The following is a 15,812-nucleotide window of genomic DNA, read 5'->3' as shown; positions in this document are numbered from 1 at the left end:
TCTGAAGGGAGAAGAATTTATCTAATGGTGAAAACCTCATGTGTAAAAATCTTCAAAGTGCTTTCCTCTTTGTTGGCCTAATGAATCTAAAAGCATCTCCAAGAGACATTAGGAAAATCATGGATTCCTTCTCCGGAACAAAGGCTCAAAAGGGTCCCAGTTGAAAGTGCTGTTTTGGGAGCTGTTGTATCTTTACACCTGTACCCCAACATGATTGGTAAGATTGGGTTGAGAAGGGAGAGGAAGGAACAATGATGAACTCCCTCAGGTAGGACCTTTTCTGATCAGCCCCAAACAAGCTTATGGATACATCTTCACACATGTGTCCAACAGCTTTTAACCAAACAGCAGTTTTTACTGAGCTTCAGACACAGCAGGCATGACAGTACAGAGGGCTCCCCTCAGGGGTACTTCTGTGGTATGATGAGAGATGCAAAGGTGCACACAATGGGGGCTGCCCTCAGCTCCCACTGGAGAAGCTCAGCTGTAGCAAACACCAAGACTTGCTGGAACCTAGAACCAGTCAGTGTGGCCGTTCAGTCTCTGCTCCAGGCACGGCTGCTTCAGTCTCTGGCACCTGTGTTCTGGGTCTATGGGGAGTGGCTCTAGTCACTTTTCTGTGGGATAAAGACCACCAGCAACACAATCAAGATAAGGAGAAGGCCACCGCCCACCACCAGCCCCAAGATGATCCGACAGCGGTTGTTCTCCTGGCTCTTCTTCTGGGCCAGCGTCTTGGTTGTCTTGCTGAAGGCTGAACTCTGTGGATACCCCCAGACACAGGGAGGGAGTTAGAGCCTGAAGCAAACTCCTCCCAACATCAGCCCAGCAGGAACTAATCTCCTCCTGCTTCCTCCCTAGGCTGTCTGCTCCCTTTCCCCACCCAGTTTATGCTGGGACCCCAGCTGTCCCCCAGTTCCCACTGAATACTTGTTCTCATTGTGCAACCCTGGACTGCTGCTAGATTGGCTTACCCCAGTTAATAATGACAACTTTCTACTTCAGGGAAGGCTGGAGCTTCAAACCAAGGCCTGCATACTCCAGAATCTGTTTGTTGCATATCTAACCTTGAAAAATCTAGAGGCTCTCTGGGGTATTCGAATGAGCCTCATGCCCCAGGCAGGGCCTCTAACCTCTGAATTTACTAGTCTATGCCTACAAGCATCAGAGCTACCTCTGAGGGCCCCTCCACAATCCCTAGGCCCTCCCAGCCTACCCAGGCCTCACACCATGTCCAGGAGTTGATCTGAGCGCTGCTCCAGTTCAGACAGTTTCCCATCGCGTTCCAGGACCTTGTCGAAGTTTTTGAGCATGATTTCTGTCACCTCATCGGCCTGCTGCTGGCATCGCTGCAACTCCTGCCCTGCCTGGGCACCAAGCCCCAAGTCAGGACTGCATCAGGCCCCCACCAGGCCCTCATCTTGTTCTGAGACCCAGAGGCCTCCTTGCTCTAGGCCCGCGTGTGTGTTTGGGGGTGGGGGGGTGGGGTGGGGGGAGAATATGAGTAGGAGAAACAGCTTCTTTCCCATGAAAGTATGGTTTCTGTGGAGTGGAGGTTCAACTTCCTGAGCAAGAGACTAAGGGTTGCTTCTGCTGCCTCTTAGAGCAGGTCAGCCTAGAAGCTTCCAGTATCTCAGCTTCCACTCAGGTAACCCAGGATGGGATAAGTCCGGAGACCATCCTCTCACAAAGCAGACACTTTGCTCCCTTGTTCTAGAAAGGACTCTACTCTTTTGCTTTTTCCTTTTTGTTTGTTTTTGGGGGAACCTTGCTCAGTTGTACTGAACTCTGTGTTTAGGAATGAGCCTGGAGGTATTCAGGGAACCATACATAGTGTCAGGTATTTGAACTAGAGCCACAGCTGCCGCAACTGCCTGCAAAGCCTTAAGTCTCTAGAACAGGATGCTCTCAATGCCACTTGTCCTATTGGCCTAAGGAAACAGAAGAAACAAAAACAGGGAACAGAGTTGCATGGCTAGAAGCCAGACAGGAAAAAGATTCACCCCACAGAACTAGAAAGATAGTTTTGGTTCAACAAATGTTAGTTTCTACCTAACCACTAATACCACCATCACCATCACCCTCACCATCACGAACACACACACACACACACACACACACACACACACACACAATCTCTCTCAGATCTATGGTCCTCCAACTTTCTCAGCCTTACATCTCTGACTGGTCAAGCCAGTCAGTTAAGACCTGGCCTGAACTAGATCCCCATATCAATGCTTGTCTACCTGGAAATCTCTAGCCTTCCAGTCAGTCAGGATCTTCGCTGGATCCAAATAAGAGATAAGCCCAACCTTTGGCTTTTCCAGTCTGGGTAACACTCCCCCTGACAATAGAACCAGGCTTGTTTCAGAGGACTGTGAAAGTCCAAGGTATTGTAAATTGAGAGAACAGGGAGAGGAAGAACAAATGGGTCATCAAAAAGAAAAGAACTGGACTATTGACACATGCCACAAAAAGAAAGCAAAATAGGAGGCTCTGTAAAGAGCTGGAAGCATAGTAAGAGACATGTCAGAGAGATGAGTCTGAGCGTTGAACAAGCCACAGCTAGGACTCCTCCCAGACCGCCTTACAGCCTTGTTCTTTCTCCCCACAAAGCGTCAGTCAGGCTCCCTTTCCTGCCGACCCATACTGCCCATTGTTCGAAGCAGACTTTTTGGCACTTGACTGAATTCCACTTCAAACCACAGAGAAGAAAAGGTTTTGGTGGTCAGAGGGCCACCTCCTACTCAGGCAAGAATCCTCCTTCAAGATCCTTGCAACTGCCCTTGCACATGCATTCCTGGGGTATGTATGAGGCTTCTCTCCCCAAGAGGACCTCCAGCTTCAGAGGGAGGCTGGGTCATCCATCTACCACTATCTTGGGGGTCCAGGGCTCCAGCACAGCACTGACCACTTCAAGGCCCTTGCAAGAGTATCCTCTGTGTTCAAGCCAAAAGCAACTTATATTCTCAAGAGCTGTTATCTCAGCATGTTTATCTAACCTCACAAAGGTTTGGAGAGCAGGCATCTAAAACTCAGAGGCCAATATTTACTCATGAGCTAGGAAAGCAACATGCTTTCAGAGGAGGCAGGCAAACCACAGCGGGGGTGGGGGGCGCACTCAAAGGCATAGGAAGCCATAAGGGGGAAGGAAGAGGGATAATGAAGAGCGCAGGGATGCTACAGAGTCAACCATTAGTACTACTGAACTTCTCACAGTCCAAAGTGTCTCCACATCCAAAGGCAGAAAATTGGGAATCGGGGGGCCGGAGAGATAGCATGGAGGTAGGGTGTTTGCCTTGCATGCAGAAGAACAATGGTTCAAATCTCGGCATTCCATAGGGTCCCCCAAGTCTGCCAGGAGTGATTTCTTTCTTTCTTTTTTTTTTTTTTTTTTTGGTTTTTGGGCCACACCCGTTTGACGCTCAGGGATTACTCCTGGCTATGCACTCAGAAATCGCTCCTGGCTTGGGGGGACCATATGGGACGCCGGGGAATTGAACCGAGGTCTGTCCTATGCTAGCGCTTGCAAGGCAGACACCCTACCATTAGCGCCACCTTCTCGGCCCCGGCCCCGCCAGGAGTGAGCATAGAGTCGGGAGTAACCCCTGAGCGCTGCCGGGTGTGATCCAAAATTAAAAAAAGGAAAATTGGGAAGCAAGGGGCCGGAGCGGTGGCGCAAGTGGTAAGGCATCTCCCTTGCCTGCGCTAGCCTAGGACAGACTGCGGTTCCATCCCCCAGCATCCCATATGGTCCCCCAAGCCAGGAGCGATTTCTGAGTGCATAGCCAGGAGTAACCCCTGAGCATCACTGGGTGTGCCCCCAGTGATGGAGCTTGACCAATCAAGCTCTATCCACCGCTGCAAAGCCAGGCAGGTTAAGAGCCAAGATGGACCCACGCCTGAAGGAACATGTTTGCGGCTACAGCTCTGGTGTCAAGCCTGCCTGGGCCCCACTGCGCGTGTCAAAGGGAAAGAGATGCTGCATGCATATATCAGTATGGGCACAATGAGAAATAAAGGGGACTTGGAGACAGAATACAAGGCACTTGCCTTGCATACAACCAACCCAAGTTCAATCCCTTGCACTGCATACTCTTTGCCTGAGCAATGCTAGGCATGATTCCTGAGCACACTAGGTGCAGTGCCTGACACAGAGTCAGGCATAGTCCCTGAGCATCACAGGGTGTGGTCAGAGAAAAAAAAACAACAACAACAAGGGGCCAAAATAATAGTACAGTGGGTAGGGTGTTTGTCTTGCAAGAGGCCAACAGAAGTCCAATCCCTAGCATCCCATATGGTTCCCCAACCTGCCAGGGTTATTTCTGAGCCGAGAGCCAGGAGAAACCCCTGAGCACTGGTGAGTGTGGCCCAAAAACAAAAACAAAGTCAAAACAAAAAAAGTAGTTTGGGGCCGGAGCGATAGGCCAGCAGTAGGGTATTTGCTTTGCACGCGGCTGACCAGGAATCTCGATTCGATCCCCGATGTCCCACATGGTCCCTCAAGCCAGGAGCAATTTCTGAGCAAATAACCAGGAGTAGCCCCTGAGCGTCATCAGGTGTAGCCCAAAAAACAAAAACAAAAAGACATGTAGTTCAAAGCCATAGTATGCAGATAGGGCTCTTGCCTTGCACAAGGCTGACCCAGGTTTGATTCCTCGCATGCCATATAGTCCCTCAAGCATGGCCAGGACAAAAAAAAAATTTTTTTTACCACACTCAGCAGGGTGTTATCCTGGCACTGTGCTCAGAAATCACTCCTGGCAGGCTCAGGGGGACCATGTGGCATGCCAGGAATCAAACCCGGATCTTTCCCAGGTTGGTCGCATGCAAGGCAAGCATCCTACCACTGTGCTATTGCTCTGTCCCCAGGACAAATTTCTTAGTGCAGAGCCAGAAATAACTTCTGACCATCACCAGCTATTCACTCCCTGACCAAAATAAATAAATAAAAACAAGAAAAACAAGAAGTCCTAAAGAGATTTAGAGAGAGGACTAGAACCAGAGCTAGGGCCAGGGAGAGTCTAAAGGACTAGAGTGCATGCACTGCATATAAGAAGGCCCAGTTTGATCCCAGCACCATAGGAATACCTGAGCACCACAGAGCGCGGAAGAAAAAAAGAGGGAAGAGAGAAACAAAGGGGAGGGCCGGGAAAAGATAGTCCAAGCCAATGTGGGCTTGTGAGCCTGGAAAGGTGCTTTGAGATCATATCCCATGCACAGACTGGCATGTGGTTGGTGCCCACAGGGCACTGAGGCTGGCCAGAAGAGATGGAGAAGTGTAGTGGCAAGGGTGTGAAGAGATAAGGGGAAGGCAGGAAGGGAGATGGGAGGGGACAGAGCCCTTCTAGGGCCTGGAGGGCAAGAGGTTTTGAGGCCAGGGAGAGGGCAGCAGCCAGCTGAGCAGATAGTGGACAATGATGCAGGAAATGTGCTGACAGTTACCCTCCATATAGATGATCTCCCTTCTTCCAAGTTCAAAACTCTCAGGGACTTCCAAACCAAATACCCTTGAAAAGAAAACTCTTAAAAGGCGGAGAGCATGGCTGGCCTCCAGAGATCCCAGGACAAAACAATCATCCCAACAATGCAGGTTGCCCTGGTAGCCCCCAGAAGTGCTCAGCCAAGCATGTAGTTTTCTGGCTCACATAGCTGAGTCAAGTATTACTAGATATGTGGCCTCCACACCTCCTGAGCACTGCTTAGGAGTCTTCTCCCCCCCAAAAATAAAGCTCTCAGCTTCTCTACTGTTCTTGTCTCTCAAGAAATTCTATTCCAGGTCCGGAGTGATAGCACAGTGGAAGGGCATTTGCCTTGCATGCTGACTACCCAGGACAGACCGGGATTCAATTCCTGGCATCCCATATGATCCCCGAGCCTGCCAGGATCGATTTCTGAGCAGACAGCCAGGAGTAACCTCTGAGCACTGCCGAGTGTGGCCCAAATGCAAAGAAAGAAAGAAAGAAAGAAAGAAAGAAAGAAAGAAAGAAAGAAAGAAAGAAAGAAAGAAAGAAAGAAAGGAAGGAAGGAAGGAAGGAAGGAAGGAAGGAAGGAAGGAAGGAAGGAAGGAAGGAAGGAAGGAAGGAAGGAAGGAAGGAAGGAAGGAAGGAAAGAAGGAAGGAAGGAAGGAAGAGGGATGGAAGGAAGGAAGGAAGAAGGAAGAACGAAGAAAGAAGGAAGGAAGAAGGAAGAAAAAGAAAGAATGAAAGAAAGAAGGAAGGAATAAAGAAAGAAAAAGAGAGAGAAAGAAAGAAAAAAGAAAGAGAAAGAAAGAAAGAAAAAAAGAAAGAAAGAAAGAAAGAAAGAAAGGAAGGAAGGAAGGAAGGAAGGAAGGAAGGAAGGAAGGAAGGAAGGAAGGAAGGAAGGAAGGAAGGAAGGAAGGAAGGAAGGAAACTCTTGTCATTTTGGGGGGGGGGGCACACCCGGCGTCTGCTCAGAAATAGCTCCTGGCAGGTACGGGGGACCATATGGGACACCGGGATTCGAACCAACCACCTTTGGTCCTGGATCGGCTGCTTGCAAGGCAAACACTGCTGTGCTATCTCTCCGGGCCCCAAGAAACTCTTTTCCAGATGCTGAAGTCATAATACAGCAGGTAGGGAATTGTCTCCACATGGCCAATCCAGGTTTGATCTCTGACTCCCCATATAGTTCACTGAGCCGACTAAGAGTGATTCCTGAGCACAGAGCCAGGAGTACTCCCTGAGCACCAGTTGTATCCAAAAACCAAAAATAGATAAATAAATAAATAAATAGATCCTATTCCAGAGTCTAAAAGATAATTTAAAGCACATGCTTTGGAGCAAGGAATATGTCCTAAGTACCATCAGTTGTACCCCCCCCTCCAAAAAAAAAAGAAGAAGGAAAATCTATTCCAGGGCCTAAGAGATCAGTTAAAGAACTGAGCATGTGCTTTGAATGCAGGAAGAAAATTCTGGTTCAATCCCAGCCACTGCCCTGAAGATTATAGGGAACAACCTCTGAGAACAGAGCTGGGGCTAGTCCCTGGAGCTGCCACTGAGTATAGGAAGGAAGGAAGGAAGGAAGGAAGGAAGGAAGGAAGGAAGGAAGGAAGGAAGGAAGGAAGGAAGGAAGGAAGGAAGGAAGGAAGGAAGGAAGGAAGGAAGGAAGGAAGGAAGGAGGGAGGGAGGGAGGGAGGGAGGGAGGGAGGGAGGGTAGGGAGGGAGGGAGGGAGGGAGGGAGGGAGGGGGGAGGGAGGGAGGGAGGGAGGGAGGGAGGGGAGGGAGGGAGGGAGGGAGGGAGGGGAGGGAGGGAGGAAGGAAGGAAGGAAGGAAGGAAGGAAGGAAGGAAGGAAGGAAGGAAGGAAGGAAGGAAGGAAGGAAGGAAGGAGGGAGGGAAGGGAGGGAGGGAGGGAGGGGGGAGGGAGGGAGGGAGGGAGGGAGGGAGGGAGGGGAGGGAGGGAGGGAGGGAGGGAGGGGAGGGAGGGAGGAAGGAAGGAAGGAAGGAAGGAAGGAAGGAAGGAAGGAAGGAAGGAAGGAAGGAAGGAAGGAAGGAAGGAAGGAAGGAGGAAGGAAGGAGGGAAGGAGGGAAGGAGGGAAGGAAGGAAGGAAGGAGGGAAGGAAGGAAGGAGGGAGGGAAAGAGGGAGAGAGGGGAGGAAGGAAGGAAGGAAGAAAAAGTCATCCTTTCATTTTTTTGGGGGGGGCCACACCCGGCAGTGCCCAGGGGTTACTCCTGGCTGTCTGCTCAGAAATAGCTCCTGGCAGGCACGGGGGACCATATGGGACACCGGGATTCGAACCAACCACCTTTGGTCCTAGATTGGCTGCTTGCAAGGCAAACACCGCTGTGCTATCTCTCCGGGCCCCATCCTTTCATTTTCAGATGAGCCTGAACATCAATCTGGAAGCCAGGTGTATCAACTACTAAGATTAGCCCTCACCTAAGTTCAAAGTTAAGGGGTCAAACTCCGCATTGCAGCCTGAACTCCTTGGAGCCCTGCCTCTGCCACTCACCAATGACTGATGCTTGACCTTCCGGACCCCCTACTTCCTCAACTGTAAAGTGGTGACAATAAAATAATATCCATTCAGCGGAGGCATGTGGCAGTGTATAAAAAAGTGTTTCATACAAATACTAAACGAACAATAGCTACTATTGTCAGTGTAGCCCAAGTTTTTTCACCTAGCTTTATTTAGCAGTCAGTTCCTACACAATACTTATGGTCCAGAAACCTAAATATATATTTATAATATAGAATAAAATACATATTGGGCCCGGAGAGATAGCACAGCGGCATTTGTTTTGCAAGCAGCCGATCCAGGTGCTTGGTTGGTTCGAATCCCGGTGTCCCATATGGTCCCCCGTGCCTGCCAGGAGCTATTTCTGAGCAGACAGCCAGGAGGAACCCCTGAGCACCGCCGGGTGTGGCCCAAAAACCAAAAAATAAAAAATAAAACAAAATAAAATACATATTTAAAATTTTTAGACCTCTTCCAGCAGTGCTCAAGGGCTACTCCTGCTTTTGTGCTCAGGTTTCATCCCTGCTCAGTAATCATATAGTGCTGGATCAAACCTACACCTCATGAACTCAACCTTTAGAAGTCTCTCCCCAGGGGCCAGAGAGATAGCATGGAGGTAAGGTGTTTGCCTTGCATGCAGAAGGGCGGTGGTTTGAATCCCAGCATCCCATATGGTCCCCTGAGCCTGCCAGAAGTGATTCCTGAGTTACAGCCAGGAGTAAACCCTGAGCACTGCTGGGTGTGACCCCAAAACCAAACCAAAACAAAACAAAAACAAAACTCTTCCCAGGCCCCTTTTGGAAATTTTTTTAAAACACACAGCTGGGGGTGCCAGAGAGATAGCATGGAGGTAAGGCATTTATTTGCCTTGCATGCAGAAGGTCAGTGGTTCGAATCCCGGCATCTCATATGGTCCCCTGAGCCTGCCAGGAGTGATTTCTAAGCATAGAGTCAGGAGTAACCCCTGAGTGCTGCCAGGTGTGACCCAAAAACCAAAACCAAAACCAAAAACAAAAAACCCCACACAGCTGGGTCAGAGCGATAGTACAGCATATAGGTAGGGCCTGTGGCTTGCATGTTTGGTCCCCAGCATCCCATACTGTCCTTCAAACCTGCCAGGAGTAATTTCCTTGTGTAGAGGACTAATCCCTGAACAATTCTGGGTTTGGTCCAAAAACTTTAAAATAAATAAATAAACAAAACAAAACATCCAGCTAAGGGCAGAAAGATAGTACAGGAGTACTATGCCTTGCATGCAGGGGTAGGCCCTGAGCACTGCTAGGTGTGGTCATCCCAAACACCTCCCCTCCAATAAATTTTTTTTGTTTGTTTTTGTTTTTGGGTCACATCCGGCATTGCTCAGGGGTTACTCCTGGCTGTCTGCTCAGAAATAGCTCCTGGCAGGCACGGGGGACCATATGGGACACCGGGATTCGAACCAATCACCTTTGGTCCTGGATCGGCTGCTTGCAAGGCAAACGCCGCTGTGCTATCTCTCTGGGCCCCAATAATAAAAAATTTAAAAATAGAAGTCAAGTAATCTAAGCTCTTATTTCAAATTTGTGCACTTAACTGCTTCTAACTTAGTACAGAATTTTATTTAGGCTTTGGCAAACTGCCCAAGCTGGTTATCTAGTTGGCTTTTTTTTCAGTCTCTGCAGGCTGTTGAGATTCTAGCCCAAATTCAATAGCATTTATTCTGAGGTAAGTCCTTTACTACTTAGTCTTTTACTCACTCTATCTCATTTAATCCTCAGAACAATCCATTGCGAGCAGTACTATTAGCCAAGTTTTATTTAAAAAAGAAAATTCAGGCCCGGAGAGAGAGCACAGCGGCGTTTGCCTTGCAAGCAGCCGATCCAGGACCAAAGGTGGTTGGTTCGAATCCCGGTGTCCCATATGGTCCCCCGTGCCTGCCAGGAGCTATTTCTGAGCAGACAGCCAGGAGGAACCCCTGAGCACTGCAGGGTGTGGCCCAAAAACCAAAAACCAAAAAAAAAAATAAAGAAAATTTCATAGCCGAGGCTCTCTAGGAGTTAAGGCATCTGACCGGGCCCGGAGAGATAGCACAGCAGTGTTTGCCTTGCAAGCAGCCAAACCAGGACCTAAGGTGGTTGGTTCGAATCCCGGTGTCCCATATGGTCCCCCGTGCCTGCCAGGAGCTGTTTCTGAGCAGACAGCCAGGAGTAACCCCTGAGCATTGCCGGGTGTGGCCCAAAAACCAAAAAAAAAAAAAAAAAAAAAAGGCATCTGACCAATGTCACAAAGCCCAAAGCCATGAGTTGAAGCAACATTGACTCCAAGGATCACACTTTTAACCCCTGTGCTAAGCTTGATGATGTAATGAACGGTATAAGATGCTTTCCCAGCTGACTAAAGCCACATGTGAGGGAGGTGCAGAACTCAGAATTCAAAGTCTCTGGGCATTTGCAAGATAAATAAATATATTCATGCCATTTCCTGAACTGATTTCCATCTTTCCAATCATTGCTGCCCTCTATATCAGTCACCATGTCTGGCACAAAGGACTTGTCAAATAAATACTTATTGGCTAAAGAAAGCAAGAGAGGAGAAAAGGAGGGAAAAGAAGCAGCACCCTAATTAGGGATAGGGGGTGAAAGGGAGGAAGGGCAAGATCTGGGAGTAAAGAAAGGGGCAGGAGTGGGATAGACAGTCACCGGGCTAGGAGAGGAGAGTCGGGGAGGGATCAGCAGTCCCCATCAGGCTCTGATCCAACCAATACTTGTCTTAAATAAGCCTGTGAGGGTATCAACACACCCCATACATCTCCCCTTTCACTGAGCTTCTTCTCATCCCTGTCCCAGTGCTCAGAGCCTGCCACAGCCCACCACAGACTGCTAAGTCAGTGCCTGGCATCAGAGGAAGTGGGCCGGGGCTGCAGGCTCCTGGTGCCTCCCTCTGCTTCCTGGCCTGCTTCACAGCTCAGTGCTACCTTCCTGCCCCCTTTCCTCTTCCTGCCTCCAGTTCCCTGGACAGGGGGCCATCCAGGCATCCTGACCTCTTGCCAGGCCACATCCATCACACCTCGGCTTCCTGCTGTACCCTCTATCCCCGGGAGACTCAGGGACAGCGGGAGGAAACTGGCTTTACCCTTTACCCCAGAGCGAGCACGGCAGAAAGGATGGGGAATGTATTCAACCCCAGAACGAGTGGCGAGGCCCCTGGCACCCTTGAGTAAACTTCACTGGAACTTTCCTAGTTACCATCTTTCTAATTCTGCGGGACAGGGAGTTTTTTTGCCCTCCAACAGCTGACCCAAGGCCGCCCCAACTCCGCCTCCGGGGTGCTCGTGTTTCCAACTGCTGGACGGCAGCGCTGGGCTCCTCGCAACTAACTCCAAGAAGGACTTAAGAGGTCATCTCAATACCCACCACTTCTAGGGGGGCAGAGGCGGTTGCCCCGGAATCCCGGAATCTCCGGCTTTCCTTTCCCCGCGCAAAGATGCAGCCAGGCTGCCAAGCGCTGACCCCACTTGGCCGGTGCGGAAAAGGAGGCTCAGAGAGGTGAAGTGGCTGGACCCGGGTCCGTCACTCCAGGGACCACGCACCATCGCGATCTCTGAGAAACAGGGGTGCCCCCAAGTCCCCTCAAGCCCCACTTGGAGTGGCCCCGACGGGGAGCACGCGTGGCACCCAGAGTGAGCACCCCCTGGCCCCAGGAGGCCCCAGGGAGGAGGATGCCCTTGGCTCTGCTGCAGTTGCGCGCCTGCCCGGTGCGCGCCCCAACCCCGCGCGCTCTGCACCCCGCACCCGGCCGGGGAGCCCGCCCGGACCGGACCCGGACCCGAACCCTCACCATCGCGGCTGCCGTCGCCCCGCACGCTGCGGCTGCTCTGCCCGGCGAGCCGAGAGACCCGGGAGGAAGCTCTCGAGAGGCGGGGCCGGCCGGGGATCGGAGGAAGGGGGCGCGCTTGGTGGAGCGGTGACCCGAGTGGTGACAAATCGAAAGTGGCCGGTGGTGACTGTGACCGGAGTCCGTAGGGCGCCTGTCCCAGACCCGCGTCGCCCAACTTCCAAGGACTTTCTCTCTCCTCCGCTCTCCTTGCCTTTGCACCAACACCTGGCCAACCTGGGCAGCCTGGCGCACGCTTGGGGCACGGGCCGCAACTCGGGGCTAGCTCGGACGGACGGCAAGTTCTGCGGGGCAGACGTCGTTCTTTTTTTGTGCACCAGCCTCTTTCTGCGCCCCAGCGAGGCTTGGGTCAGGCTAAGAAGACTGGGGCGGGGTCTCGAACGCGCATAACCAAAGGGAAAAACCCCACAAAACCCGAACCACGCCCTGGAGTTTTGAAACGGGAGAGGTGGTACTTGCAAAACATCACGCGTGTAGCACCTGCCACGGCGGTGTACGCTTTATTATTTCCCCTTTTCTTCCCCGCACGTTACTGTTAGATTGTACTGCTGGGGGGGGGGTGACTCCTGGTCATAGATCTGGTTATGGGGCTCACTCTGGGGGCGGTAGGACAGGAAGGTTCTGCACTCCCTAAGTTGTGATACTCCCATAGGTCTGGTTGCTGCGCTCCTGCGAGCTCAGTCTGCTTAGGGCATCAAGCCCATAGTTTCACACTTTTTTTTTTTTTTTTTTTTGGTTTTTGGGCCACACCCGGCGGCGCTCAGCGGTTACTGCTGACTCTGTGCTCAGAAATCCCTCCTGGCAGGCACCGGGAACCATATGGGATACAGGGATTCAAACTACCGTTGGTCTTTGCAAGACAAGCGCTATCTCTCCGGCCCCTAGTTTCACACTTCTAGGACATTTTTCTTGTTGTGCCCCCTGGGCATCACCCAGGCAGCTGAATTGTACATTGTGTATACTCTGTGAATTTCATTTCGATATTTTTTTTCTAGATCCAACCCCCATGGAGGAATACTATCTGTAGCTTTTTCTGAATTTCTTCTTCCCTAGGAAAGTAGAAGTTGGGCAAGGCTGAACAGTGCCTTCTTTTGAGGGGTGGGGGGAGGTCACACCCGGCCACGCTCAGGGGTTACTCCTGGCTCTGCGCTCAGAAATCGCTCCTGGCAGACTCCAGGGACTATACGGGATGCCGGGAATCGAACTGGAGTTTGTCCAGGGTTGACCTCTTGCAAGGCAAATGCCCTACTGCTATGCTATTGGTTGGCCCTTGACCAGTGTCTTCTTGAGCTGAATCTACAACAAGCCATCAGCCTTCTGCACCACACAACCTTTAACCCCACATCTCAAATAACAGCCCATTTGAGGATTTCCCACTGTGGGACAGGCCACTTTGAGAGCACAGACCCTACACCCACCCCATCTGGGTTTCAGGGAAGAGGTTTCGAGTGAGGAAACAGGATGCTTCAGTGCCTTCTTTTCCTCCGCCCCAGAGTTGGAAACCTGATTCTTGAACCTGACTTGCCAGTACTAGCCCTAAATCCTGTCTTCCAACCCTGCCCCTTTCCCCACTTCCTGTCCTTTACAGGTTTGTTTTCTTTTCTTTTTTCTTTTCTTTTCTTTTTTTTTTCTTTTTTTTTTTTTTTGGTCACACCCAGCAGCGCTCAGGGGTTACTCCTGGCTCTACACTCAGAAATCGCTCCTGGCAGGCTCAGGGAACCATATGGGATGCCGGGATTTCAACCACCGACCTTCTGCGTGCCAGGCAAATGCCTTACCTCCATGCTATCTCTCTGGCCCCTACAGGTTTGTTTTCACTTCTGGAATACCTATGCACACAGAAGGAACAGAGATGGCAAACCCTTTTCCCACGACATCTATGCACTGAAAAAGAGTGACACAGTCCGATGATGATGGAACCTGGAGGGGAGGAGGCTCGGAGACAGAGGAGCCATTGTACATGAAGGGGAAGGGAGGCTCTGGGCCCTGTCCCGTGAAAATGACTGTGTCTGGCATGGGACACAGAGAAGAGATGCCACCCACTCAAGAAATCTGGGACCCAGAGGCCAGGCTTGATTCCAGAAGGGCAGGGGAATAGGAAGGACAAAGGACCTTGCAGTAGCAGGAGAGGAGACACTGTAGTTCCTCCACACCAGGCTCTAAAATCCCCTGTGGCTACAGAATTGTGAAGAGGGTGAGCTGAAGGTCCCCACCACATCCTTAAATAATCCACACAGAGGTTTCAAATTTCAGTTAACACTTGCAGCAGAAGAAAAAGAAGGACCAGCTGGACAGAACAGGTGGAAATGTGCCTGCCTGGCATAAAGCTGACTCAGGTCAGTCTTCAACACTACACATGGTCCCCTGAGCAGAGTCAGGAAAGAGCCCTGACTCTTGGGTGTTGACTACCCGAAAGTAAAAACAGCCATGTCCAGCCTCAAAGCAAACACTTTCATGCTACATACACTGCTGGAAAGATGTGTTTTATTTTATTTTTAATTTTGGTCTCCATAAGATTACAAAGTTATTCATGATTAGGGTTTCAAGTATACAATATTTCAACAATGATTCCTTCACCAGTGTCTACCTCCCTCCCCCAAAGCCCCCCCCCTTTCCCCATGGGAAAGTTTTTAATTTTCCACATGCCCAAGACTCTAAGGAAATTGTTGTTCTTGAGATCTGTAACAGTGAATGAAATAAGGAGGGATAAAGAACCACAGAGAGAAGGCCAGAGGGATAGTACATTGGTATGGCATTTGCCTTGCTTACAGCCAACTTAATTTTGTTCCCCATCGCCCATTCTGTACCCCTTATGATCCCCTGAGCACTGCCAGGAGTAATTCTTTTATATTGTTGTTTTTGTTTTTTTTTTTTTTTTTTTTTTTGCTTTGGGGCCACACCTGGTGGTGCTCAAGAATTACTCCTGGCTCCGCACTCAGCAATCACTCCTGGCAGGCTCAGGGGACCATATGGGATGCTGGGGATTGAACCTGGGTCAGTGTGCAAGGCAAGTGCCCTACTGTTGCTTCAGCCCCAGGAGTAATTCTTTTTTGGGGGAAAGGGGTCACACCTGGCAGCGCTCATGGGTTACTCCTGGCTCTATGCTCAGAAATCGCTCCTGGCAGGCTCGGGGGATCATATGGGATACCAGGATTCGAACCAATGACATTCTGCATAAAAGGCAAACGCCTTACCTCTATGCTATCTCTCCGGCCCCTAGGAGTAATTATTGAGTGTAGAGTCAGGAGTAACTGATGAACATCAGTTGTGGCCCAAAAACAACATGAAACAAAACAAAACAAGACAAAACTAAAAGAATCATAGAGGGGCCAGAGAGATAGCATGGAGGTAGGGTGTTTGCCTTGCATGCAGAAGGATGGTGGTTTGAGCCCTAGCATCCCATATGGTCCCCTGAGCCTGCCAGGAGCGATTTCTGAGTATAGAGCCAGGAATAGGCCCTAAGCGATGCTGGGTGTGATCCAAAAACAAAACAAAACAAACAAACAACCATAGAGAACCATAGAGAGAACCATAGAGAGGTTCTGTCTTCTTCTCTAATCTATTCCTGTTCCTCAACAACTAAGGCCTTACATAGAACCTCAGCCAGAGGGGATTTTTGGGGAGGAAATACTTTTGTTTGTTTTTGGGGCCACACCTGGTGATGCTCAGGGGTTACTCCTGGCTATGCGCTCAGAAATCACTCCTGGCTTGGGGGACCAAACCCCGTTCTGTCCTAGGTTAGCACATGCAAGGCAAACACCCTACCACTTGAGCCACCACTCCAGTCCAGGTAATATTTTTTGATGAGTGGGGACCTCCTAAGTGGCTTTCACAAACCTGGGGACCTGCTCAGTGTTTCTGGGACCGCTGGGCTGGTGGATTGAGGTGAGTAGCAGAGAATAAGAGGCTGTTACTCAGGCTACCCCAGCAGCACCCAGGTGCTTCCACAGCCACTCTAG

The 15,812-nt window shown here is 50.5% G+C and overlaps 1 protein-coding gene across 2 annotated transcripts; it reads right to left on the bottom strand.

Moving 5' to 3' along the window:
* Window positions 1-325: 325 nt before the first annotated feature.
* VAMP5 (vesicle associated membrane protein 5) lies at window positions 326-11,809 on the bottom strand. Of its 2 annotated transcripts, XM_049784966.1 has the most exons (3): window positions 11,797-11,809; window positions 1,230-1,367; window positions 326-761 (listed from the first exon to the last, which is right to left on the bottom strand). In XM_049784966.1, exons 1-3 carry the CDS (start codon window positions 11,797-11,799, stop codon window positions 606-608), a joined length of 297 nt encoding a protein of 98 aa, XP_049640923.1. In that variant the 5' UTR covers window positions 11,800-11,809; the 3' UTR covers window positions 326-605. The 2 variants fall into 2 exon arrangements, 1 of the variants encoding a protein (XP_049640923.1); XR_007500881.1 differs by lacking the exon at window positions 11,797-11,809 and having other exon boundaries at window positions 687-761; window positions 1,217-1,357.
* Between the last annotated feature and the right edge of the window lie 4,003 nt (window positions 11,810-15,812).

The sequence above is a fragment of the Suncus etruscus genome, chromosome 12 (genome assembly GCF_024139225.1).
Source record: "Suncus etruscus isolate mSunEtr1 chromosome 12, mSunEtr1.pri.cur, whole genome shotgun sequence".
Classification (NCBI taxonomy): Eukaryota; Metazoa; Chordata; class Mammalia; order Eulipotyphla; family Soricidae; genus Suncus; species Suncus etruscus.
The sequence above is the reverse complement of the archived record's forward strand: the minus strand, read 5'-3'. Positions and strand labels throughout refer to the sequence as shown.